Source organism: Zootoca vivipara, chromosome 7, assembly GCF_965207765.1.
Source record: "Zootoca vivipara chromosome 7, rZooViv2.hap1.1, whole genome shotgun sequence".
Taxonomy (NCBI): domain Eukaryota; kingdom Metazoa; phylum Chordata; class Lepidosauria; order Squamata; family Lacertidae; genus Zootoca; species Zootoca vivipara.
Window position 1 is genome coordinate 48,997,421 of NC_142590.1, and position 27,527 is coordinate 49,024,947.

A 27,527-nucleotide genomic window follows, 5' to 3' on the forward strand; every position below is an offset into this window, starting at 1 on the left:
TTGGGGACTCTTGGAACTGGAGCCCACACTTTAAGGATCTTCTAGAACTTGATGTCTACCCTGTGCAGACAGGTGTCCTAACTAGGGGAATGCTCTGCACGTGGGGGGACTGATTCACTCAAACAACAGTGTCATTGTTTCAGTGTAGCTGTTTCAGTGTATCTGACGAAGTGTGCATGCACACGAAAGCTCATACCAAAATATAAACTTAGTTGGTCTTTAAGGTGCTACTGAAGGAATTTTTTTATTGTGTAGTGAGTGAGTCCACTACCCAGGAGATGACATGACTATATGCCCATAGCTCCTCATCCCTTACATTTTGCAAAAGAGCCCTTCGTTATCTTCCTCCCTTCCCGGCCAAAGCTTAGCCTACCCAGTAGAGGACTTCAGTCCAGCTTTCCATGGAGATACACTGGTAGACAGTCAGCATAGAAAACCCAAAGTTATCAAAGTGGGTGATGCCATTGTTGGGTCCCGGCCAATAGCCCCTGCACTCTGAACCAGGAATAGTGCAACGGCGCCCATGGCCTGAATTTGTACATGGAGATGGTTTTTCATTTTCCACGGTTGCAAGGATATCTAAGGAAGGAAACAAAGGGACAAATGTGAGCCTCTATCAGGGTAGCTTGTGCTCACTGTTATCTGTCTATTTTAGCGTGTACCCCTTTCCCCAGTTCTAATGGGAACAGTTTCAGAGGATGCAGCAGGCTTCTCGTTTGCATCTACTTCTTGTTTATGCAAGAGCACAAAAGGCAGATATTTTGCCTCATAGATGTAGCTCAAGGTGATGCCCCAGACCCCTCCTTGCAGCTTTATAAATTATGAGCAGATCAACTGCATCCCCTACCTGTTCCATTGTAGTAGCAGGTCTTGTGCATTTTGCCCTTGAAGAGCTCCTGCCCCATAATGGCATAGATGACAAGCATGAAGACAACAAGCACACCAATGTGGATCAGGGGCATCATAGCCTTGACGATTGAGTTCAGTACCACTTGCAGACCTGTAACAGGAAGGAAGAGAGCCAGCTGCTCACACCATCTTTATTCTATTGACTGCATTGGAGATGGGGAACCTGTGGTCCTCCAGATGCCGTTAGACTCCAGCTCCCATCAGCTAAACTAGCATGGTTGATGGTGAGGAATGATGGGAGCTGGAGTCCAACAGCATCTGAAGGGCCACAAGTTTCCCATCCTTGCACTACATCTTTCTGCTTTCCAGTTGCTGCCATATGCTGTCATATGATCCCCTTTACAATTTAACCTTCTAACCTCATGAGCACTGACCTGCATTTTGTAAGGGAGATGTGGTGACTTCTACAAGACTGTGCAATAAATAAATAAGTAGTGGTGCTATGAACATAGCAACAAACACATCAGGGGGCAGGGCTTGTGCTATTTTTCAGCTTTCCCCAGTTTTACAGCTGGATGGGTAGCGGAATCTTCCTTCAGCACTGGTCACAGAAGCTTCCACCACACTTGGGGGATGTATTAGTAGGCACTTATCAGGGACTGGGCAGAGGGGGAATGGTGGAGACCGCCTTCCTATCCTGACCCTTCCAGTGAGGAGGAAGAGGAAGACAGTGTAGATTTACAACAGGGGTTCGAGGGAGGTCACAGCTCAGAGGCAGATGAGGGGGGAAACTGGGAAATCATGGGAGAGCCAGAACAACATACAGCTGACACCTTGTCATTAGAAAGCATTCCAGACACTCCATCTCCCAGAACTTGGCAAGTCTTAAAAGTAGGAGAGCAAAGAGCTCAAAGACAGAGGGCACTTAGTGGCACCCATAGAGGAGGAGGTGATGATGATGACGAATGAGGAAGTGGGAGAGAAGGGAGGTGAATATTCACTAGGGACAATGCCATTATCCAAGAGGCTGGGTTCTATAGCCTCTCTCTGTAAAGACTGAAATAAAAAAGGACAAAAAGAAACGTTTCCTTTGCCTTTATACTTTCCTGGGCAACCAGCCAGGAGCTGCTGACAACATCCTGACAGCACTGGGCACAGGCTATGGCATATGGCACAAACAGCTGTATCCTTCAATACCTCACTGCCACTGCCCCATCAGCACCTTCCACCTGAGGCAGAATCCTCACTTTGCCTCATGGTAGGACTGGCCCTACCTGGGAGAAGTTTCTTACTGCTATACCCTTTCTGTAGCAACATGGCTGCTCTTTTCTTTCAGGAGGAAGCAGAGACTAAAGTATGACTCAGGTCATGGTGCTGCTGTTCTTGAAGATGAGGAAGAGAGAACAGAATGCTACAACACCTTCAGCCTCCCATTTACCTGAAGTCAATTAATGTGCACAAAGTTAGTGTCACAGGTAAACTGCCTTATTTTGAATCAGGCTATTGGTTCATCAGTTAATTGGTTAAACAGTATTGTCAACACTGGGTGGCAGCAGCTCTTCAAGTTTCTCAGAGAGGAATATTTCCTAGCCCTTCACAGAGGTACCAGAGATTGAACCTCGTATTCAAAGCATGTATTCTACCACTGAGCCATAGCCCTCCTTTTGGTGAAGCAAATAACACAGAAGTTCTTCCCATCGTAGTCAATGTTCTCCATGAACTAACAAATTCAGTCTTTAGTGTTTGTCAGTTAGGTAAAGGTAAAGGGACCCCTGACCATTAGGTCCAGTCGTGACAGACTTTGGGGTTGTGCGCTCATCTCGCATTAGTGGCCGAGGGAGCCGGCGTATAGCTTCCAGGTCATGTGGCCAGCATGACAAAGCCGCTTCTGGCAAACCAGAGCAGCACATGGAAACGCCGTTTACCTTCCTGCTGTAGCGGTTCCTGTTTATCTACTTGCATTTTGACGTGCTTTCGAACTGCTAGGTTGGCAGGAGCTGGGACCAAACAATGGGAGCTCGCCCCATCGAGGGGATTTGAACCGCCGACCTTCTGATCAGCAAGCCCTAGGCTCAGTGGTTTAACCACAGTGCCACCTGGACTCAATTACTGTTTTGGTTGGCCATATCTGTTCTCTCTTCCAAGGCTACCTCATTGCCCCCATGAGTGTTTGGATGTGATTAAATACTTTTCAAACTCTTTGAAGGCCAACCTGCAGATGTCACCTGTTCTAGTTACAATCTACTTGACATAGCCTGCTGCAGTTTCCTGCTCCCCACCCCAAACAATTTAGCATAAGAACATAATCTATTTCTATTTCTTATTTCTCTGATTGTCAATGGAGTCATGTGTAGTCAATGGGGTGCCCTCCGGATGTTGTTAGATTCCAACTCCAGTCAGCCTCAGTGATGCCTGCAGCCCAATGATATCTGGAAGATATCTGGCTACCCCTGGCTTAAGGGAGTTGTGTGCAGTCATCGTTGTTGTAGCCTTCTGTCTGCATCTACTCATCTAACCCGACGGACATTTCACCCACTTGGTACTCCTGACACCAGGCGTAGGGGCCGCAGCACCCGAAAGGCTCTCAAGGCTTTGACATCAAAGCCACCCTGCCCACTGAGAAGGGCATTCTCTATTACGCTGACTCTCTCCAGGATCACTGTGAAGACTCTACAAGACAATGGACAAAGAAAATGGTAAACAAGGGACAGGAGTATGGTGGGAACTATGCAGATGTAGCAAGAGGCAAATAATGAATGAAAGGGAAAGTGTTTAGGCACCTTCCCAGGAGGAAAGGAAGCTTGGTTCCTAAGGCTTCTGCAGCCACAGTGTGCCTGTTGCAGCTGTTGCATGGAGGCTACTTTTAAATCACTCCACATAGATGGGAAAGCTCTGTGGTAGAATGACATTTTTTTTTATAGAAAAGCCTGATTTGCACACTGTGGGGGTGCTGCACAAAAACAGCTCGCCATATCAGCAACCACACGAAGCAAGGGCAGCATAGGCCAATATGTGTCGTGGTTTTCCGTGCTATATTAACTGGGTGATGCAGAAAAATACTAACTGCATCATTTCGCTTCTCTGCAGCACACTGATTTGTAATTGAGCAGGCAAAAACTGTATATTCTGGGTTAAAAGTCCGGCTCTGCTCTAAGTTGGAGTGACTGGTTGGTCTCACAGCTGAATCATAAGGTTCAGCAAGTGGTAGCCTCATATGCCTCCTACCCTACATTGCTACTTTTATTTGTAAACGTGTATTTATTTTAATGCATTTTGTACAATGGTTAAAACTCTAAAAAGAAAAAAGCTACAGCTTACTGTGCAATCTTCAAAATGCCTATCCAGAAGCAAGCCCCATTATATTGCAATCCTATAAATGCTTACCAGGGAGCAGTGCTTTTTTTCGGGGGGGGGGCAGGGGTACACATACCCCTAAACATTTTGTGAATCTTTGTCCATTTATTGTATTTATTTTTCCTGATTTGAACTATAAAATGCTGGTTTTCTTGAGTAAAAATGAGAGTACTCCTAAACATGTTGGCTTTTTTTAAAAAAAAAAGGGAAAAAAGCACTGCCAGGGAATAAGTCCCACTAAAGTCAATGAAACTTACTTCTGAGTAGACATATATATAGGATTATACTGTTAATGTACTTTTATCATTTATTTAACATAAACGAAATCTAGAGATATACACAGACAGAAATAAAACTGAGCTCCTTTACCCCAAAAATACTATTGTGAAATCCAGCACGTTCCAGCCATTTCGGAGGTAGGCGTCTGCATGGAATAAAAATCCATAGGCAATTATCTTTAGCAGTGCCTCAATGGCAAATACTGTGAGAAAGAAGTATTCTAGCTTCTCCTGCAAGACAGAGAACGGGAGAGGGAAGATGGGCAAGATTGGTGATATATAATTACAGTCTCAGTCAGATCGCCACACACTAGTATCCCTTCCCTACAATACTTTGGACCACAACTCCCATCAGCCAACACATTTCAGCCACAACAGCTCTGCGCTATCTCAAAATTCATCAGAGCAGTTGCATCTTAAATCTATAATTTCCCAGGTATTGTCTGGGTCACAGTGGCATTTCCTCTTCCTTTTATACAACCTTCCACACTATCAGGTATACTTTGGTTCCTGTTCCCTTTAAAAGACTGGGATAGGGAAGCTTAGGCCTGAGGGCCTCATGCAACCATCAGGTCACTCTATTTGGCCCTCAGGACTCTCCCCAGCCACACCTCTCACTGGCTTGCTTTGCACCCCAAGTATTTTTGCCTCCATAGTGTTATGTCCTTGAAGTCTGTTAGCGCCTCTCGCTTGTCTGGATGGAGGATTGAGAGGGGTGTGTGTAGGAAGCAGCCTACTGTACAAAGGTAAAGTTTAGATTCATTGTTCTGCCTGCTTTCACCTCTGACCCCTGTGTCATTGGCATGTAGCCCTCAGAAGGGTGTGCAGAAGACAATGCAGAAAATGGTTCCCCACCACTGATACAGGAAAACACAAATGGCCGTTGCCTTTCCCATAGATCAAGATGAAGGAACAATCACAAATGCAACATCCCTTTTACAAACAAACTTTTAAACATATCCTTCAAGTACCCCCATTGTCCCACAACATCCCAGAATTACAGAAGCCATCCTGGCTTCTGATTTGATCCCAGAATGTCCCATTCCCCCCCCCCCTCCACTGGCGCCTGCAGTGGTGTTGCACTCTCACATGAGCTAGCTGACTTCCATGGCAGCACGGCATCAAAAGCATGTGTCCTGGTTTTCATCAGAGGAATGTTGGAGGGTGTGTGTGTGTTTTATGTACATCAAAGGATCTTAAAGACTAACTGATTCATTGTAAAATAAGCTTTGGCCTTTTGGGGACTAAATAAGATTGTGGGCCTTTTATCATTCTACAGCTTCCTTATTCATCAAATGCTAAGTAACGTGTTGCATACAATGTGATGCCAATTACACAGCCATATAATTGACATGGGTGTAATTACAAATACACATGTTAACCAGTTACTGAGAACTTTACGACCCAAAGCATGCTGATATAGTATAAATCCAATCAGCATGCATGCTACTGTGCCTTGATCTTAATTTAAAGCTGAATAAGTCTTGTTACGAAGTAGTTTCCAGGGGGCAGCCATATTAGTCTGTTGTAGCAAAAACAACAGAAATATTGCAGTACCTGACAGGCTAACAAATATACAATGCTGTAAGTTTTGCCCACTTTTTCAGATGCATTCATTCATCCACTTTATACATCTGATGAACTGGATTGTAGTCCACAAAAGCTAATTCCATAATACATTTGTGAATTTTTAAGGTATCGCCAGACTCTTTGAAATGTAAGAGTAGCCAATATTAACTAGAAAGCTTAACTAATTATTCAAGATGCTGGGTGGTATTCAACTAAGTTTAACTCAGAATAGACCCATTGAAATGGACTTAAACGTAGTGTCCCACTAAGGGCTCGTCCATACTTAACACTTGTCCTGTGCTTTCTAGACATGGGTTTGAGTGGTTTTCTGTTTGCCTCACAACTTTCCCCCAGGAAAACCTGCCCTTTGGCTCTGAATTGGAGCAAATGCAAATCCACAGAAAACCCAATTGACGATTGCTCCCATTTAGCAGTAAAGATTAGGTTTTCCCATTTTGCTACAATCTATACAAGATGGATTCATGCTAACAGATTTTTCATGAAAGTGGATACCATATTTTCAGCCAAACATTCTTTTTAGGGTTGCCATCCCATCAGGAAAAAAATAACAGCTGGCCCTTGTAACAGCGCGATGGGACATTTTCCTCTGGCCCTCACTTAAATAGAGTGCACCCAACTCACAGAACAACAATTACCCAAATTCCTACAAACTACCCCAGATTATCTTGTGGGGGACTTATGTGAGGGAAAACTTAATAATTTGGAGTCTCAGGCAGGATTTGATCAAATAAACAAGAAAGATTTTATTTAACATAGGAAGTTCATGACACAAAGTGGGTAAAACATAGAATACTTCAGATATAATGTTATTTCACTTCAGTTCTTTCTCTGTTGTTGCACAGCTGTTGCCACTTAATACTTTGGTTCTTAACCAAGGTGGTACTTCCTGTCAGTTACCACACCCCTTTGACAACCCTACTCCTGAGGTACTCCAAGTAAGAGACCCAAGGGATCACCACACCCCTCTTAACTGGTTTGGGAGTCTTCTCTTTTGGTACAGTGGAACCTCGGTTTACGACTACCTCCGTTTACGAAAACCTCAGTTTGCGAACGCTGTGAACCAGGAAGTGTTTACATCCGGGTTCCGCGGCGTTGGATGCGCAGATGCGATCTGCGCAGCTCGCGCATGTGCAGAAGCGATCTGCGCAGCGCGTGCGTGCGCAGAAGCACTCTATCGGCGCTTCACACACGTGCAGAAGTGTGCCTTTGGCGAGCAAATACCTCGGCAAGCGAACGCCTCCGTGGAACAGATTGCGTTCGCAAACCGAGGTACCACTGTAGAAGTATTTCTCCCCTCCTGACTGGAATGTGTCCTAAGTAGACTGTATTCTCACAGCTTCTACTTCTCCTGGCTCAGGCTCAGCCTCCCAGTTAATTCCTGACCTAATTACTCTTACAGGACACCATATACTGTCCTTCACACTAAGCTCAGAGACTCCTTTCTCTAGCTTGTGATATATTCCTCAGAGTGGATGTTTCTACACAGAACCAGCTCTCTCTCCTCTCACTACCTATCCCAACCTAATAAACTGTCTCTCCAAATCCTCTCCTTTTCAACACCCACTCCTGGAACCCTGGCCAGTTATAAGCTGTCGTTTGTTAACCATTTGCTGGCAGGGGAAAAGAAAATGTAAACACTTAGAGACCCAACCTGCTCAGCAAAACAAACTTTTCCGTCACAGACCTCTCTCCCTTTTTTGGGGGGGTGTGTGTTTAATTGCCCCAAAGGTCAGGGCAAATCTGCTCCTCACTTCTCCGCTAAGCCTTGGAGATAATATGACTTGGCTCTATTCCTCAGCATCCCTTTGGCTTTGGCTCTCAAATGGAAGCAATATTAATCTGGTTTTGTGATTTTATAGGGGAACCAATGGATTCTCTTGCCAGCTGGAGTGTCCCTGGACCAGCACTCCATCGAACAACTCTGCATTCCTGCCAGCACTTTATGGCATGGGAGATGTTACCCAGCAAAGGTAAAGACAGAAGGAAACTGGGACAAAGAAGCTGCAGACTAGCTTTAAAGTCTGGTCCATCCTTCTTGACCTGATTGTCGGCATGGTTACCTTCGCCTGTCACAGCCTAGAATAGTTACTGTGGTTGTACTTTCCTTCTCCCAGCATTCATACCAGAGGCTGCTGTTGCCGTCTTCTCCCTCACAGCTGCAACTGTCTGTCACCCTAAACTCCCCTCAGGGTTGCCAGGGCCCCTTCCCTGTCAGGCTTTGCATGTTTCAGACTGAAGCAGACTGAAGTTACCTAGAGTTATTATTTCTTTATATATTTTGCACTCATTCCCAAGACAAGACCCTTTCAAGTGTCTCTTAACATAGAGGCAAGGCTAGTTCCAGGGTTTGAACGACAAGGGGGTGGAGAAGGCCCTTACTTTTTCAATGGTCCTCTTTGGTGATTGGTTTAGAAGGCTATGGAGGATGGGTGGGCATAATCTGGGTAAAATTGGGGAGAGGCAAGCGTAGGATTTGTGGAGTCCATTAAAGGCCCCACAAGAAGCAAAGACATTTTGCTTCCTGAGATGACACCTGCTCCCCACTCCACATACAGAAGTCAAATAAATACTGGTGGACAGCACTCCCTACAGCACTTGAGCTATTACCCTGTTTCTCCGAAAATAAGACGTAGCCATAAAATAAGACGTAGCAGGATTTTTAAGCATCCAAGGAATATAAGCCATACCCCGAAAATAAGACATAGTGATAGGCGCAGCAGCAATGCCGGCCGCGGCAGGAGGAGGAGGAAAAAAATAAGACACCCCCTGAAAATAAGCCATAGTGTGTGTGTTTTGAGGAAAAATAAATATAAGACGGTGTCTTATCTTCGGAGAAACACGGTAGGCTAGTTCAGAACACCCAGGAGATGCCATGGGACAACAGGCTGAAATTAGTAAGGGTAAGTGGCCCAGGAGGAATAGCTGGGGGCTGCAAATGTGCCACCTGAGGCAGGTTACTCACTCTGCCCAATATTAGGGTAATCCCTGGAGGCCCCCCTCACTTATCCTCCATACTAATTGGCAGTTCTGCTAACACACAGTTCGCAATTTGAAACAGCTTCTTACAATAGAACAACTAAATCCCAACTAGCACACAGTTCCTGTTTAGTAACTCAGTGGGTCCTAACTGGGCCCTCCTGTCTGAGTGACTGAGGGGCATGTTAGCATGTAACTTGGACAGGTCTCCTTTGCCTTTAATAGCTTTGAGAGCATGGGAAAGTTTGACAGATGCAGCAGGGCTGGTCACTGGGACAGTCTGCTCAGCACTTCCTTGCCTCGTATCTTTCTGTGAAACAGCAGCTCTGTGTTGGATGTCGTTTAGCAATTCCAGTTATTTAGGAAGACATTCCACAGCTGGGAAGCAAATGTTAGCTATAGAACATGCCCCGAAGAGGCTGAATTATTTCTCTCTTTTTGATATTTTATGGGGGGAGGGTGTTACTGTACAGAATCAGTACACAAAATTGTTAAGTATTAACAGAAAATTCATATTTTCCTTATGCAACTAGAGACAGCATTTAGGAAGGATGCAAGCAGTCTCTCACACACAAATGTTGCAGACCTCATAAAATTATTCATCTGTAGTACCTATATCTCTAGTAATTACAAAGTTTAAAAAGTAAAAACAACAAATGTCCTTTAAAATGTCTCCCCCCCTCACCCACGAAGAATAGGCTTTTGAATCTGTCTGTGAATCCTGCCCTCCCTAGGCACACTGTCCTTTGTGCAACTAAATTATGCATCAGTGTGTGCAACTAATACATTCTTTCATTCTCATTCTCTCTCTTTCCCTGTTCTCATGTTCTGCTTGATGATTATCAACTATCACAATATTCAACATTACTTAAGAGGCAAGCTAAGAGTATAATGGACTGGGCTTGCTATGGGTCAAATTTCTCTTTCAGAGATGCTCCTGAAAATATGAGGATTTGGCATTCACATAGCCTCTGGTAAGAATGGGATAAAAGTCTTCAGCCATATGCAGTTGTATTCCAGATGATCCATCCTTGAACAGTGCATAAAAGGATTTTTTCCTTCTTATCAACGAAGCCATGGAGTTCATCTCTCCAAAATGCATTTTGAAGAAATGCAGGGAAAATACACAGAATATATTTTGGATGTGACATTCTTCTGGAAGAAGAGGAATTCCAAAGCATCTCATTCTTGAACAGTAAGGTGAAACTATTTTTATGCTTTTAGACAAAATTTTGAAAATGATTGGGCAGAGAAAACAATTGTATCCCCACACTCTAATCAGAAATGGCCAGGTGAAAATTCCAATGGACAGAAAAATGGCGAGAATGTGGTACACTTCCTTTCCCCTAGCTATTGTCCCAAGATGCAGTTGACCAAAGTACTCCAACAGAACGATAGCGACCAGAAATAATAGGAGGAATTTCTTACCAGTCTTGTATTCGCTTTGTTGGTGTCGTCTTCAGGCATGGGCACGTAGATCGCCAGTGCAATGCAATTGGCAAAAATGGTCAGCAGGATTATGGTCTCAAAAGGCCTGTGGATGCTTGCTAAAGAAAATCTGGTCACTTAATATTGCAGCATGAACCAGAATAGTTAAAAACCATTCATGTTAATGACAAATATTAATTAATGAGGATTGGGAAAGGCCATCGCAGATGAGAAGACTGAGGCAGAAGATGGTAAGAAGGAATGATCCTTATGGTGCTGGTCTTAATAATTATTTTATGTAAAATCTCATCTCTTTCTGGTCCTTAAATATATACCCTTTAAAATTACACATCATGTTGTCCCACTAAGTTCCAGGTGCCTTAGAACACCAAGCATGTCAGATATCATAGAATGCAACCACAGGTGTGCTGGAATCTTAGGTACTAGTAAGGCAATGTTTTGTAAAAATATTTTCCCAGTTCTGCCAAAAAGAAGCAACATCACTGTCAGAGGGCCTGATGTGGCTACTCTAGAGTAACGACTCCAGCATAGTCTTTTTAGGCTTTTATTAAGTGCTGATTATTTACAGTGGTCAGAACGATCTATATACATGCTTAAGGTGAGGTGTCAGAACCTCCGAATGGCGATTGGCGCGTTTTCTTCCAGCACAAAAGCTTTGGGAGACCCAACCTCTTCCCCCTACGTTTGCATCGCAATTCGGGAGTTGGGGGGATTGGCCTTCCCCCCCCCCCGTGCGCCCAACTTCCTGTCCCACCTGGGGCATGGGCTCCACAACCTTGCCTGAGCCTCGGACACCACTTCCTGACTCTCCGCTGGAGGCAGAGCTCTCCCTACTCTCTCCAGCGCTTGGGGATGGGCTGGAACTTAAGATGGGAGGGACTTCCCTGTATCCCTTGTCCCTCACAATCACAAAATAAGGGATGGGAGGGAAATTCAATTCAGTTAACATTTAAAGGTGAACCTACCTAATATACACTCTCTGAAATAATATGTGAAATGAACCACAACCATCCTTTGAAATTCACAGTTCTTTGAAATTAGCCATGCAATTCTACAGCCAAGTAATGTGTACAAAAATCCATGTACTAGGGCAAAATAGGCACCAAAAAATGCATATATTAGTGAAAATAACAAAATCTGTATTTTGTATGCAAAATGGTGTACAAAAATGTGCATATTAGGAGAAATTTGCATTCAAATGCAGGTGGTTTTTTAAATGACTTTTAAAAAAAAAGCAAACTGATGCAAAAGTGTGGAGAACTGAAAAATAAGAAAACTGAGAAACTGGGAGAAACCAAAATGGATAGAATCATCCATATCTAGCCATGATTGATTATTTTCTGGTTGCAGTACAGTTTACAAGGTGCCCAGAGTAGTTCTGAGGGCATGTAAGGTTGCTGGAAATGTGTATTAAATGTCACTTGCTGCAAGCTTTCCCTCTCTCTGCCTCTCTCTCTCTGCCTCTCTCTCTCTCTGCCTCTCTGCCTCTCTGCCTCTCTCTCTCTCTCTCTGTGTGTGTGTCTTCTTCCCTGTTTGCGGTGATTGATCCCTTGACCTTCCCAATGAGGAAATGTTGCTTCTCCCTCCCCTATACTCCAGAGGCATAAGAACCCACTTAATCCTCTCACCTTCAAAATTACACTAGTCCCAGCATGTGTACAATAGGGTAGGTACAAAAGGCAGCTAACGGAACAAACCCAGTCTTCAATGCCATGAGTGAGCATGGGAAGGTGAGGCTTGGTGGTTGAAGTAGAACAACAAGGGATTCTTGGAAATCAACCTGCATGTATTTAAAATGTTATTGGGCAGAACACTTGCAGTACACATAAGGTTTATTGGATATTTATTCCCCTTTGTGAGTAAAGCAGTATGTAAACTAGGAATGGGCAAAGCATCAAAGGGGAATTCTACTGCAAAATGTACAGTATATCCCTTTTCCAGGGCCATGGATTTCTTTAAAAAAACACCACCCAGACTGTCAGATTTTATCTGCTCCCATCTGTGCTGCTACATCTTTCCCTCTTCAAGAACAAACAGGCCATAGAAGCCTTTGTGCATAATGCACATTACATTATGGGTTCTGGAGTGCTGACTTTTGGTTTTATTCATCTTCTTTCACCATGGCACGAACCACAATGGGACTGAATCACTGCTTTACAGATTGACTATAGTCCTGTATGAACTGTAAACAACATGATGCAGTGTGACTGTGGGACAAACTCTATGTGGTATGCAATGCTATGTAAAAAGGTCCCTGCACTTTGTGAGCTTCCCATTGACTGAGCTGCCACATGTGGGGAAGAGAAACAACATGCATATATGTCAGTTGTTCAAATTTATTGAGCTTTACCAGGGCGGGAGAAGGAGGGTGAAAACAGTAGGGCAGCTGGACTTTGGAGTTGCTGTCTAGGGCCCCGCAGGTCAGGGGAGCTCCAAGTGGCAACCCAAAAAGCAGCAAAGGATGCAGTCAACAGGAAACAGGATGTCAGCACCTAGGCTAACGTGGGGGCAGTTGGCAAGGCATGTACAGATGCTGCATCTATATGTATATCCTTTTCTACTGCAAAATGGTCCTTATTCCCAAGTAAACATGTTTAGCATCAGAGGAGCAGAAGCAAACACCATTTTATTCCCACAGTCACATTGGTAAGGTAAAGGTAAAGGGACCCCTGACCATTAGGTCCAGTCGTGACCGACTCTGGGGTTGCACGCTCATCTCGCATTATTGGCCGAGGGAGCCGGCGTATAGCTTCCAGGTCATGTGGCCAGCATGACTAAGCCGCTTCTGGCAAACCAGAGCAGCACATGGAAACGCCGTTTACCTTCCCGCTGTAGCGGTTCCTGTTTATCTACTTGCATTTTGACGTGCTTTTGAACTGCTAGGTTGGCAGGAGCTGGGACCAAGCAACGGGAGCTCACCCTGTCACAGGGATTCGAACCGCCGACCTTCTGATCAGCAAGCCCTAGGCTCAGTGATTTAACCCACAGCATCACCTGGGTCCCAGTCACATTGGTAGTATGCTTTAATTTACAGTGGTACCTCAGTTTAAGTACACAATTGGTTGTGGAGGTCTGTACTTAACCTGAAGCGGACTTAACCTGAAGTGAACTTTCCCATTGAAAGTAATGGAGAGTGGATTAATCCATTCCAGACGGGTCCGCGGAGTACTTAAACTGAAAGTACTCAAACCGAAGCGTACGTAAACCGAGGTATGACTGTAGTTTTTAAAATGAAAAACTGTACACGCTCAGAGCATTTATCCCAGGGGTCAGCAAACTTTTTCAGCAGGGGGCCGGTCCACTGTCCCTCAGACCTTGTGGGGGGCTAGACTATATTTCTTTGGTTGGGGGGGGGGGAATGAACAAATTCCTATGCCCCACAAATAACCCAGAGGTACATTTTAAATAAAAGGACACATTCTACTCATGTAAAAACACGCTGATTCTCGGACCGTCCGCGGGATGGATTTAGGAGGCCATTGGGCGGGATCCGGCCCCCGGGCCTTAGTTTGCCTACCCATGATTTATCTTTTCCCCTCCTTGCCAGGTCTGGAAAACTGTTGTTTGTTTGTTCCTTTAACATATCAGAAACACAGAAGCAGTCATAAAGATGGAATGGTGGTGTGGGAATAGCAGCCCCTCCAAGTGTCCTAATTTTCCAGGGACACCCCTGATTTAGAGAAGCTATTCTGGTTTCTGATTTGATCCCAGAATGTTCCACTTTTCCTTATTTTCCTATTTTCACTGGAGAAATGTTGGAGGGTATGCAGTTATCCGCCCCCCGAGCCGTCTGAAGGCAATCCTGAATAGGGAAGTTTTTGTAATGTTTCATGTTTTATTATGTTTTTATATATGTTGGAAGCTGCCCAGAGTGGTTGGAGCAACCCAATAAGATGAGCGGGGTATAAATAGCGAAATTATCATTACGGAATGGGACGTCCCTATTTTCATCCGACAAATGTTGGAGGGTGTGGATTAGAAGGTGAATTTTAACTGTGTGCTTCACATCTGAAGCAATATGTAGGACCACCTAAAGCCCCTCCCCACTCCCAAGAAGACCATTATACCCAGGATCTGAAATTACCAAGCTGGACCGCTGAAAGGAGACAACTATGGTGGCTGTAATGACAAGAAACTGCCGTGCATCAGCTGTTAAGGCTGCAATCATAAGGTGGTGGTGAAATATGAAAGCAGTTCAACCACTTTATCCTATGCTCTGCCAGCAGAGTGGAAGCATGGGACTGGGGAACATAGCTGCCAAGTTTTCGCTTTTCTCGCGAGGAAGCCTATTCAGCATAAGGGAAAATCCCTGTAAAAAAGGGATAACTTGGCAGCTATGCTGGGGAATCCTCCGTCCACTTCTGGGCTTTAATTTGAAAACAAAACCCCAAACTTTACTGGACACACTAGGAGGGAAAGGGGAGGTAGAGATTAACTCATGTTCAGGAGTGTGACAACATTTCCCCCCAATTTGAAGACTTGTTTGGGAACTGGGGTGGCCCTGGAAAAGGCATATATATTTTGCAGTAGAATTCTCCTTTGATGCTTTGCCCATTCCTAGTTTACATACAGAGGGCCTTCTCAGTAGTGGTGCCCGCCCTGTGGAACGCCCTCCCGTCAGATGTCAAGGAAATAAGCAACTATCTGACTTTTAGAAGACATCTGAAGGCAGCCCTGTATTGGGAAGTTTTTGATGCCTGGTGTTATATTGTGCTTTTAATTCTGTTGGGAGCCACCCAGAGTGGCTGGGGAAACCTAGTCTGATGGGTGGGGTATAAATGTTTGTTTGTTTGTTTGTTTGTTTGTATCCTCTACATCCGAACTGCTGATCAGCACACTCTTTGGGGCCCAACACCCTTTGGGGCCCAACAGACATTGAGGTCTGATGGAAGATCCGGCAGCCGCAGGGAGAGAGGATCCAACATCAGAATTCTGTCTCCAGCATTAGAGTAGCAGGCCCAATCTATCCCATGGCCCTGGGGCACCCTTACAGGTGCCATAGCATTATACCCTAAGTGTTTGGGGGGTCTACAACAACAACAGCAACAACAACAACGACCTTGCATTCAGGCTTCAGCAGAGATGACGAGCAGGGAGATGCTTTACTTAATAGGTACACTTTAGATAAGCATATTTAAAATGTTTTGTGGGTGTATCGTGCAACTTGTCATTGATGCAATAATGGCGCATTAGTAGTGGGTTTATACGGGACTATCCACAGATAATTCTGCTTTATTAGTTGTTCTGAAGTGCTTCCCCACTGTTATCACATCATTTCTATCTGGTGGGGCACTCTTGCATTATGGAGCAACAAAAGGGACCGAAAAACAACAACAAACCTGGAATATTTGTGGTATAAAAGCTACATGATTTCCGCAGGAAATTATGGGACCTTGGAAATGAAGCAGTATGGCCACCCTGAAACATTTGTAGGCATAAACAGTATTGAAAGTAGAATTGTGTATAGCCGCAACACACACACAATACCATTGCGAGCACAATAAATGCTCAAGAATGGGCAATAAAAAGGATGGTGGTGGGGAGACTCTCCATATGCAGCAGTTGGGCATACTATATTATATGACTCTTCTACTGCAGCTGCTATTTTGATTCTGAAGAATCAAAGGATCTTTAGCACTAGGAGTATGAATTGTGTTATAAGATAAAGCATGCGGTAATGGTCACAGCGGACACCATGTTTTCATAGCCACAGAAGCTATTATTACATAAGGATGAGCGGGAAATAGAAGCAATCATCTATCCAAGGAAAGAAACAATGATACTACCTGGAGAATCCCTGAAAACTAAAGAAAAAAGGGTCCACTATGTATTGCCATTAATTATTACGTAGTAGAGTTCAGCATATGCAGTAGAGGTTAGTCTACTCCTACGTTCTTGGGTTTGGATGTTTTGTGGTTATAATTAAAAGGTTCAGTACCACACAAAATGGAGCTTAGAGAAAGGAAAAGAAAGAAAGAGAGAGTGAGAAAGAAGGGGAGAGCACAGGAAGCTGCCTTATACAGACTATTGCTTCATCTAGCTCAGTACACCAACACTGACTGGCAGTGGCTCTCCAGTACAGTCGCACCTTGGTTGACGAACAGCTTAGTTGCCGAGTGTTTCGGCTCTCAAATGATTGAAAACCGGAAGTGAGTGTTCCAGTTTCTGAATTATTTTCAGAAGCCGAACGTCCAGCGTGGCTTCCAATTGGCTGCAGGAAGCTCCTGCAGCCAATCAGTAGCTGCGCCTTGGTTTTCAAATGGTTCTGGGAGTCAAACGAACTCCCGGAACGCATTCTGTTCGTCAACCAAGCTCTCTCCCAGGCCTACATGCAGATGCCAGAGCCAGGGATGTTCTGCATGCAAATGAGATGTTCTCCTATGGAGCTATGTCCCATCCCCATTGTGCAACAGCATACACTTTAACACAAGAAGAAATACAAACTTCTGTTGTGCTAAGTGAACAAATGGTTTGTAGGAGGGAATGCAGAGAGAGAGAGAGAGAGAGAGAGAGAGAGAGAGAGAGAGAGAGAGAGAGAGAGAGAGAAACTTCTATTCCTTGGCAAAGCAACAATGAAATATGAAACACCAAAATAAACATTTCCATGCAACCAGAAAGCATATTTCTACTGTAGAAGTGCTCGATTTGATTACAAAGCACTTCCAGTCCCAAATTTTAACATGCTCAGAGTTTCATTTGCCAGGACCAAGGAATGTACTTAGGAGAAGGATCTAATTTTCAGAGAGGTGATGATGTACCAACCAAATAGGTAAAGATAGCAACTGAATATTATGTACAAACTCAGTACAATGTGCACGATACTCAAACACATTTCAAGATGAGGTTAGCAATGGAGATGAGGCGTAACAACTGGTGGGTGGAAAGAGAAGAGCAGCTGTGGTGATGGAAGAGATGGAGATTTGAGTGTTGCGTGTGCTCCGGCATGTTAGAACATACTGATTCAATACAGGCATTTCAGAGCATCTTCCTGCATTGGCATTCCTACTACCTTGATCAAGCCCTTGCAAATGTCCACCCCCTTGTAAAAGTGTCCAAATCAGTGTCCTATTAACTTCATGCTTTTCTTACTACTAAAACTATTACCTAGCATTACACATTGGGCATGTACACACCATGTGATAATGCACATTCAGTGCTGGATGCAGTTGCTGTTCACACGACACTGTCCTCATGTCATCCTTGCCCACACTACTGATCTAAAGCACATTCTTGCAGGAATGGCTTCAATCTGCTTTATGCTGAGAATGCACTTCTCAAGTGCTTGCTTGCTGCCACCAGGTTAGTGTTTTGTTCCTTAAAGCTAATCTTCATCACCCCAAGTTATAGTGTGTCACAGGCAGAGAGCAGGAGAGAATAAGCAACCACAAAGCAGAGATGCCTATGCCATTATCAAGATAGGGAAGAGAAGAGAAGAGAAGAGAAGAGAAGAGAAGAGAAGAGAAGAGAAGAGAAGAGAAGAGAAGAGAAATCCTCACAAGGTTAATAGCCAGTCTGACTTGGGGGAAATTCTTTCCTAACATCAAATATATGAAGCTGTTAGATCCTCAGCCTGAAGCAAAACTAGCCTGTACAGAAATGTCAGATACATTATCAATGGTCTTTGGGCATTATCAATGGGCTTTCCTGCTTAACACTCATTGACTTCAGCTGTCAAAAACTTAAAGATACAAGATGGGGAGGGGAGGCTGTTCCTGAACTCATTGTACTCCAGTTGAGGATCCAGATGAAAGACCCACCATAAACCTCCCCAGTTCCGTTTTGAAACCCATACAATTATTTGCATCCATGACTGTGTTAGATAAATGATTCCAGGACTGTATATTTCTAATGGTCAGGGACCAGGACTGTGTTAGTAGAAAAACTCCTGGTTTACACTCACAGACACACATCCACTTGGCAATACAGACCAGAACCAGTGCTTTCTCCCTTGAGTTCTTCCCTGCACCACCCCCACCGAGAGCCTCTCAGTGACAGAGATAAATGCCAAGATCAGTTGCTTTCGAGCTCTTCTTAAGGCGGTCATAAAAAGTAACAGCTGCTAGGTAGAGCTTAGAGGTTTACAAGAGGGTTTCAGCGCTAGCAAATATCTCCCAGCCCTTCCTCCAGGTATCAGCAATCGCTCTCTAGGCATGGCTGCTGCTGGGCTCCAGCTTAGAGACAACCCCACCGCTTTCCTCAAAGGATACTTCCATTCCACAATGGCGATGCAGGCCTTGCGCACTGGGTTCTGGAGGGTGAGGCAGAATAGAGAGCGGAGAGGCCTGGGGGGAAGCTCCAGAACTGCTTTCTTGGCCTTTTCCTTCTGTTGCTTTTTCTTCTGGCTGTCGTCCTGGCCAGAAGTGGGCTCCATGGTGACCCTTCCCCCGCTAGTTGCCTACTCCGGCCAGGCTTGGCTTACTGGGCTCCCTCCTCTTCCTCTTCCTCTTCTTCTTCTTCTTCTTCGCCCCACAGCCAAGCCCCCTTCCTTAGTCCAAGGGAGGCTGAAGCCCCCTCTGGGTCCCTTTTCGGCTCGGCGCAGTGTGGGCTGCGGCGGGGCTGGAAATTGCACTCCCACAGACACAAATACACTGAGCACGAGTTTAAAATTAGCCACCAGCCTGGCTCCCAGGGCTGTCAGATTTCCTGAGACAGCAAAAGTGTCCCAGCAGCTGTTCCTTCTTCATACTCAGCTCATGGCCATTTTTGAGCTGCCCAATCCAGGTCAGGGGAAAGGATGTGGGGGGGGGTCAGCAAATAGGCCTTGAACATCAACACTAGAGAAGGGAAGTTCTAATTCACGCCGATTCACCTCCCTTTCCAACAGCGCCCCCATGTTCTCTCAGCAGCAGCAGCAGCAGCAGCAGCAGCAGCAGCAGCAGCAGCAGCAGCAGCAGCAGCAAATATTCCCTTTGGCATCTGCACAATGGCTGCAGATGGACCTTGCCAAGTGAAGTCATGGCAAACACATTCCCCACCCCATCCCAAAAAGTCAGAAGTTACTGATGTTGGTGTTCATGTCAGCGTGGGGGAAGTCATGTGATGACTGGCAGCCAGTGTGGCAAAATGCCACACAAGAACAACATGGTGCTTCATGAAGATTCACTGTGCTGATTCAGTTTCAGGCGGCCTGCGTGTCACTTCATATTTGAGTAAAGTGGACCGTTGCCTTCTAATAAAATCCAGGAGTCCCCAAACTGTCTTAAAACTATTTAAGGAGTAGTAGCGGCCTCTGAGGTAGTATAGGTGCGGCTCTATTGCTCTCACGGCTTCCCAACATAGTGGGTCCTAACTGCTTAGAGAGGCATGGCAAGTATGTGGCAACGGAGCCCAACCAACACTCCTGCTACCACACACCACCTCTTGATAAGTCGACATGAAAATTTGTATGCATATTTGTGCTCATGTCTCTTAAGAAACATATTTTTTTTGTACACAATTCAGCACAGTTATACACATTTTGGCAAGTAATTTCCTATAATATGATGCAATTTTGTGCATACATTCCACTAATATGCACCTTTCGGGGAACTGCATTGCAAAATTCAGGGAAATGCTAATTTCTAATGGAAGCTCTGTTTGGAAGGTTTTGGTAACGGTTCAGAAAGCACCAGGTAAGTAGATTCACATTATAATGTGTACCAGATGAATTTTCATCCCTACAATGATAGGGTTGTCACAAAGATGTACACTGAGAAACCTACAGGTCTAATATGTGAAGCAGCCCTGAGTCTGGCCTCCTGCTGGTGTCCTTCCTCTATCAACCCCAAAGAAAGGGGCATTTCTAGAAATGTGTATCTCTACCAGGAGAACCCCTGTCCTACCATTCCACAGTGCTGAACTGTTTTGGTGGCTTGGATATGAGTAGAAGTGGCATCATTTTTAAAAGAAAATATCAAATCTTGTGCTGAGTTATTTGTAAAATTCTGCAGAGCCTCCTCTTGCCCAGACTTATTGTTTGGATCTTGATGGCTGCTCCTCATAACTTCAAGGCTTCGGTCCAACGCTGTCTAGGAAACAAACCCATCCCCCCCATACTTTGCATTAATGATACATTTGGGCCTGACCTTCAACCCTGTGGAATGACCTTACAAATGATTTCATGAGGTGATTTTGGACCAGTGGCTTTTCTTGGCCTATCCTGCTTCATGGGGTGATTGAGAGGATAAGACTCTGAGCTCCTTAGAAATGGCTAAGACTAAGCGAAGGAGAGCTAAATTCAACATCAGACCACTTGTCAGATTGCAATGAAACCTAGCTCCTTTGGGCACTGCAGGGCTGGTGTAAATAAGCTCTGCTTATCTCTTGCCCAACACAGCAATTGCTTATAGGTTTGTTGTTGTTGTTGTTGTTGAGTTGTTTAGTCGTGTCCGACTCTTTGTGACCCCATGGACCAGAGCATGCCAGGCACTCCTGTCTTCCACTGCCTCCCGCAGTTTGGTCAGACTCATGTTGGTAGCTTTGAGAACACTGTCCAACCATCTCGTCCTCTGTCGACCCCTTCTCCTTGTGCCCTCAATCTTTCCCAGCATCAGGGTCTTTTCCAGGGAGTCTGCTCTTCTCATGAGGTGGCCAAAGTATTGGAGCCTCAGCTTCAGAATCTGTCCTTCCAGAGAGCACTCAGGGCTGATTTCCTTCAGAATGGATAGGTTTGATCTTCTTGCAGTCCATGGGACTCTCAAGAGTCTCCTCCAGCACCATAATTCAAAATCATCCAGCTCTCACTTCCATACATCACTACTGGGAAAACCATAGCTTTAACTATACGGACCTTTGTTGGCAAGGTGATGTCTCTGCTTTTTAAGATGCTGTCTAGGTTTGTCATTGCTTTTCTCCCAAGAAGCAGGCGTCTTTTAATTTTGTGACTGCTGTCACCATCTGCAGTGATCATGGAACCCAAGAATATAAAATCTCTCACTGCTTACAGGTATAGGAATCCTTAATCCTTATTCCATGCAGAGCCCCTCAGCCTATGACAGCTCTTCCATTATTTTCAGTTGAGAGACCTAATCCACATCTCTCCCTCTCCGACATGTCAATCATCCATGAAATGCAGCAGCTTGTCAGCGTTTGCCATTGGTTAGTTTGGGAGTCTCTCTACATTATATATTTTCATCTGAGCCCAAAACACTGACATAGCTGGGGGCCCTTTTGAAATAGCGTGTATGTGGCTTTCTCAGCAAATAACTAAATAAGTACATCTGAACAAATAATGCAAAAACCTAAATAAAAGTTTCCTCTGATCAAAATGCCAAATATCCTCTTAGCTTTTAAGGAAGACAAAATACAGTCCTAGCTTGGAGCCTCTCATTCATATCCTCTCTTCTTGTCAAACGGTTCTATTGTTTTCACTGAGGACCTTAGGGAGAGCTTTGAAGCGCTTGGCAAAATTCCCGATGCTTGTAATGGGTTATAGATTACAGTTTATTTAAAAATAGCACCAAGATCGTATTCGCTTTGGGACCAATAGCAATAGGGAAGCTCTTTAGCGCCTGATAGACACAGCCAAATAATAGTAACAATTATAACACCAATGTTATAGGGTCATGGATGTGTGCCCAACACCAATGTTATAGGGTCATGGATGTGTGCCCAAGTTTGTAGCTCTCTAGATGCTGTAGCATCACCTCTCCCATCACCCCTGACCATTGGCTGGAGCTGATAGGAGTTGCTGTCCAACAACATCTGGAAGGCCACAGGTTCTCCACTCCTTTCACCAGAGGTTTAAAACCTTTTTGAGTCCACAGCTCCTTTGACCAATTCCTTCTTTCTGCAGCTCCCCTGTGGGGAAATGCACTCTGAGCCCCAGAAGCCTGCTTGCCTGCCTGCCCAGTCTCCCACTTGTCTGACCATTCCCAACAGCAAGAGCTGATGGACAGGCTGGTTGGCCTCCCTCACCCACTTGCTTAGTTTCTCCAGCACCCCTTAGCTAGCCCCAGAGGCACCATTCACCTGGGGAGCTTGTAGCCAGCGATGCTGCAACAAACAGCCACGCAAACCTTTGGGAGGCAGGGACATGAGAGGGCATCTGAGGAGGGAGGGAGGGAGGGAGGGAGGGAGGGAGGGAGGGAGGGAGGGAGGGAGGGAAAGAGAGGCAGAGGCCTGCGGCATCCCTGACCACCATTCAAGGCACCCCAGGGTACCACGGCACACTGGTTGAAAACCACCACCTTACATAATCTCACTTTTCATTGGAGGCCATTCTTGCATTCTTTACATGATGATTATGTAATACATGTGTAAGAAGAAATTCAGTGTGTGCAATATTATAGACTGGACCTTTTGTTATAATCTATTAACATTATTTTGCAGTTTTTGTTGTGATGCCTCACATTTGGCATATAATCCAGTCTCTCCTTCTAAGTAAATCTAGGCTGTGCTGTCTTCTGACTCACCGATGATGACATAAACATTTATATATAGCTCTTTTGGAGTGTTCGGAGCACTTTATATGAATTAGCTCATTCATCTTCACAACTATCCTAAAATAAAAAAGGGTGAGTCCTATTATATGAATGTTGCTGGTGGAGCCTGAGCAAATGCTGACATGGCAAAGGCCAGCTAGTGATCTTGTGGCTGAGCTGGTTCACACTTCAAACCAATGCTTAACACAAACACATAAGGGTGCAGGTCTCCAGAAAAGAAACAGCATCCGTTGAGCTGCCTCCCTCCTCCAAACAACGCACAATCACTAAACCCAAGAGCAGACCTTGGTTACGGCTCATTATTTGTCTGGAGTTAGGCACACCAGAAGTCTGGGTTTGGATGTCACACCAAGTCAAACCATGGATTAGCTCACACCAGCAATCCAGTGGGAGGATTAGGAGAGGAGTACAACAGCCAATATCTCTTGCAGCTCATGCATTTGTTCAATTCTGCTGGTGAATCAGCCCACCACAGAGAGCAAGACAGAACACTCTGCTGATCAGCAGAGGAGCACAGAGTCCAATCCTGCCAGGACTCCTCACTTACTAGTCACCTTATGTCACAAATATGTCAGATAGTGGGCAGGTGGGTAGCCCCACCCACCTATCAAAGATGGCCATGAGGTGTGGAGAGATAAAGTTCTGGCCCACCAGACCAAAACGTTCCCACACCTTGCTCTCTATGATATTTTATGCAGGGAACTGTCATCGCTTCATTTGCTCTTGGGCAGGCATGGATCTTGATGGTAGCCTGTATGTTGACTGTCCTTCCCTGTGATTTTTTCCCAGATATTCCCTGGTTCTGGGATTCCCCCCCCCCGCCTCCTTGCAAAGTCTAAAGGGAAGTGGCTTACTTGGCCCCTCTGCTAGCAGAAGATCTTGGAACAGAACCAGGAAGCCATGCTTTCTCTCACAGGGGTGCCTGAAGTAACCACACTGTACTGCACAGTGGTATGTGTTGTTGGGATCCATTTCGACATTGCTGAACTAACTAACCATGTGGGCAGCTTCCCAGCAAAGAGCCGCCTGCCCTCTGCCACACAGTCCTAAGAAGAAGGGAAGGACTTTAGGCATCTTGAGAAGCTGCCAGCTGCATGAGGGACAGGATGGAAGAACCGGCAGCTGTTCCGTTCTGTCACTCTTCGATGTGATTGGAGGCCAAAGCTCTATTGTAGAGGGATCAAACGAATGTTTAAAAAACTTCCAGTCTTTTCATATGTGAATTCATACTGCGGAATAGGGTATCCTGCAGAACATGACATTGGATCCTGCCCTTCAGACACCTTGCATTTTATACTAAGCAATAGGCATGGATCTCACTGGAACTTGTTTTCTAGGGAACTGGGAGCAGGGTTGTGTTTTTAGGACTGGAGACACACCTCTCTGCCACTGGATCTGCACTGTAAAATTTATGAGCTCATAATTTGAAGAAAATTTAAACTATCTCCAATTTATAGAACTGATAAAGGGGACCAAATGGCTCTTCAAATTCTTCCACAAGACTGGAGCACCCACTTGAAATCTCCCTACAAATAAAGGCATCCAATCCAGACCACAATGTGTCACAAGAGAGGGAACATGGAACACAGCCAGCAGACAACATGCCCTCAATTGACTCAATCTTCAGAAGTGGTTGGGTACTTCTGGTGCCTTCCTCCCCAGGGCCATTTTCTATCAGGAGAGGTTCGTGGTTTTGCTGCTTTCTCATTTACTGTATGATTGAATAATACTGCAGATCCATTGGAAGGCCCTCCATTTTTTTTCCACGTGAGAAATAATGCAGAAAATGCAGACCACGTTTCGCTGAAAGTACGGGCAAGTGGGCATTAACAATGGCACAGTTCTTGTAAAATGGTTAAACTAATAGGATGGTGGAATGATTTCTCAACCAACCTTTGCCAACCTGGTGCCCTCCAGATATTCTGGACTAAAACTCCCATCAGCCCCAGCAAGCTATAGCAGGATTATTGGGGGGGGGGGGGCGGAAAATTTAAACCATAGTCTCTGGAGACATCTGCTGGATTAATGGAACATAGCAATTGTCAGGTAAATTGTGGGTAGTGATGGTGACCTAAGATTTTTTAAATGTAAATAATAATAATAATAATAATTTAGGCCTATGGTATGTTCCCACCCCTTACTTACCTTACTGTAATGTTACCAATATTTAAAATGAAATTGAAACCTGTGTTCTGGTGAACATTGACCATCAACTGCCAATATTGTCAATATTATATTGCTGAGCATACAGCAAGATGCCAGAGGCACAAAATTAAATTCCACTTCCCGTACCAAAATAGCTTCAGTAACCCTGATGGTGCTCACTAGTTTGATGCCAAACACAATATAATTGCTGTTTGTGGTTGTTTAGGGCCAAATTATACATTTTGAGGGAAACAATTAAGTTTCTGAACTCATTATTTCCTCATAACATTACAGGGACTGGAGCATTTATGGGGAGCAATTGGCAAATTTGTGTCCAAATTGGATACAAAATTGCCTCTTTTCCCAAGCAAAATACCCCCCTTTCAATACCTTTTTCTGTTTCCTCTTAACTGATTTTGCAATCTCCTCTGTACAGAAAAATAACAACCTTGAATCTGGAGTTTAGATCACAAACACACATGCAGGAAGCACCTTCATTTCACATTTGCCGGCCTTTCCAGATGCCCCCCATATCATCAAACTTCAAATTTCAAGGTGTGAAATGGCACTTGGAAAATGAGAACACCATACTTTAATTGGGGTACAGGCAGGTTCCAATGCACATTATGCTCCTGTGTGGACAAGCCTGGAGCATCATGCTTTGTGTGCCCTTTCCCCCATAATGGAACTTTTTCTCAACTGGCTTATTATTTCATTAGGAATTTAGGTTTTACAAGCTGGTTCCAGATGGGAGTTTATTACGAAATTGGCGCTGCTCATGCATACAACGGTGTGGTTTTTTTTCAGGCACCCACATGACATTATCAAAATTCCAGGCTGCATTTTTGAAAATCTAATCTGGATGTCCCCTTACTGTGAAAAATCAGTTAAGCAAAAAAAACAAAACAATCTGCTCTGTGTCTACCATCACTGTGAATGTGAGGCTGCCTTGAGTCCAACATTTCCAGCCATCGTTCACATGATGTTGCCCTCAACCAAAACCCACCCACCTTTTTTGTAGAGTTTATTTGGATTTCCCTATCCTGGGAAACACCAAAAGGAAAGCAAAATCCCACCATTGCTTGACTGCTAGGCAGGCTGCTCCTGTTTGCTTTTGTTAAGGGGATACCAGAAAGATCTATGTGACCTGTGGAAAGTGGGGGTGGGATGCAGAGTTTGTGTTTTCTCCCTTGTTTGGAGAGCGAAAGGAAAAGGAGGGTGTTCTTTCTTAAACCTGCTCACACCAAGCGGGTTTTGAATAACAGGTTAGGCTCTGTTGCATCATTAGCTCCTGGTATGGGTTGGTACAGTACTAGCTTTATCATGGTTCATTAAGCTCAAGTCCCATTTGAATGCAGCATATCATTAGCATGCATAAACCTGTTATTCTAACCATACCATATCTGCAAGGTTGTAAACCCCTTGAGTCATATGATGAGTATATTCTGCATAAATTCTCTGCAAGTTGGGAGTCAGGAGTTCATCCAGTTCAGTGTCGTCCGCACAGACTGGCAGCAGCTCCCTGTCAGTCCTATCTGCAGATGTCACTGTGGGTTGAAGCCGAGACTTTCTGCATGCAAAGCAAGTGGTCTAACCACTGAGCTACAGGGCCAGTCCCATTGAGCTAGAGCCCATATGCCTGGTCAGGCTGTTGGGCACCTAGGCTGGGGTTGTCTCCTTCAGAGTTACATATCTGACAATGGATGGAGACGCAGAGATGGGTCTTTCTTTCCAAGCCCCTCCAACTGTGATGCTCTCTGAACCAGAGAGAGATTGGATCTGGGTATCGCCTGCAGGCAAGGCCCATGTGCTGTGCTGCTGGGCTCTGGCACTCTGGAAGATGCTGCCATGTCAAGCCAGACAATAGCTCAGGGGCTGACAATGTACTATGGAAGGAGAAGGTTCCAGGTGCTGCTGGAGTGAAGTGGCCTCTGGGATGGGATGCTTGCAGGCCTCCAGGTGCTGCTAGACTGCTGGTCCCATCATCCCTGGCCATTGGTCTTTGTGACTGGGGCTGATGGAAGTTGTAGTCCAACAGCATCTAGAGGCCACCATGTTGGTTACACCTGCTCTAGGGTAGGAAAGATGCAAGGTGCAACTGTTGGCAGCTTTATTCCAGTGACAGCACACCCACTGCAAAAAAAATGCAAAATATAAGGACAATGTTTTAGGGACTGCCACTGCAGTAGCATTGTTTGGGCTCCCACCCCACAAGTCTGAGACCTTGGACCTAGTGGCAGATACTGGTGATCACCAACAAATTTGGAGGGAGTGGAGTTTGAGCCGCATGTGGATACCAGTTGCAGAGGACGCCCTCTTTATAGTTCTCCACCAGAACAGCCCATTACAGTCAGCCACTGGACCAGTTTGAATGTACTGCAAAACCATCAAAATATACTGCCATGTTTACGCTTTCTGGAGGTAGCACAGCAGCTAGCTCCTCAAAGAAGTTGCAAGAGAAACA

At 44.9% G+C, this 27,527-nt stretch overlaps 1 protein-coding gene across 2 annotated transcripts in view; it reads right to left on the reverse strand.

Moving 5' to 3' along the window:
- Window positions 1-19,077, reverse strand: part of CACNA1S (calcium voltage-gated channel subunit alpha1 S) — a 60,197-nt gene extending 41,120 nt beyond the window's left edge. Inside the window, exons 1-6 of one of the 2 annotated variants that reach the window (XM_035122301.3) lie at window positions 18,704-19,077; window positions 10,476-10,581; window positions 4,573-4,712; window positions 3,386-3,519; window positions 848-1,000; window positions 374-579 (exon numbers count right to left, since the gene is read on the reverse strand). In XM_035122301.3, the coding sequence (XP_034978192.3) occupies window positions 374-579; window positions 848-1,000; window positions 3,386-3,519; window positions 4,573-4,712; window positions 10,476-10,581; window positions 18,704-18,867 (903 nt within the window). In that variant the 5' untranslated portion in view covers window positions 18,868-19,077. The remainder of the gene's footprint in view (window positions 1-373; window positions 580-847; window positions 1,001-3,385; window positions 3,520-4,572; window positions 4,713-10,475; window positions 10,582-18,703) is intronic. The other variant, XM_060277002.2, reaches the window with a different exon arrangement.
- Between the last annotated feature and the right edge of the window lie 8,450 nt (window positions 19,078-27,527).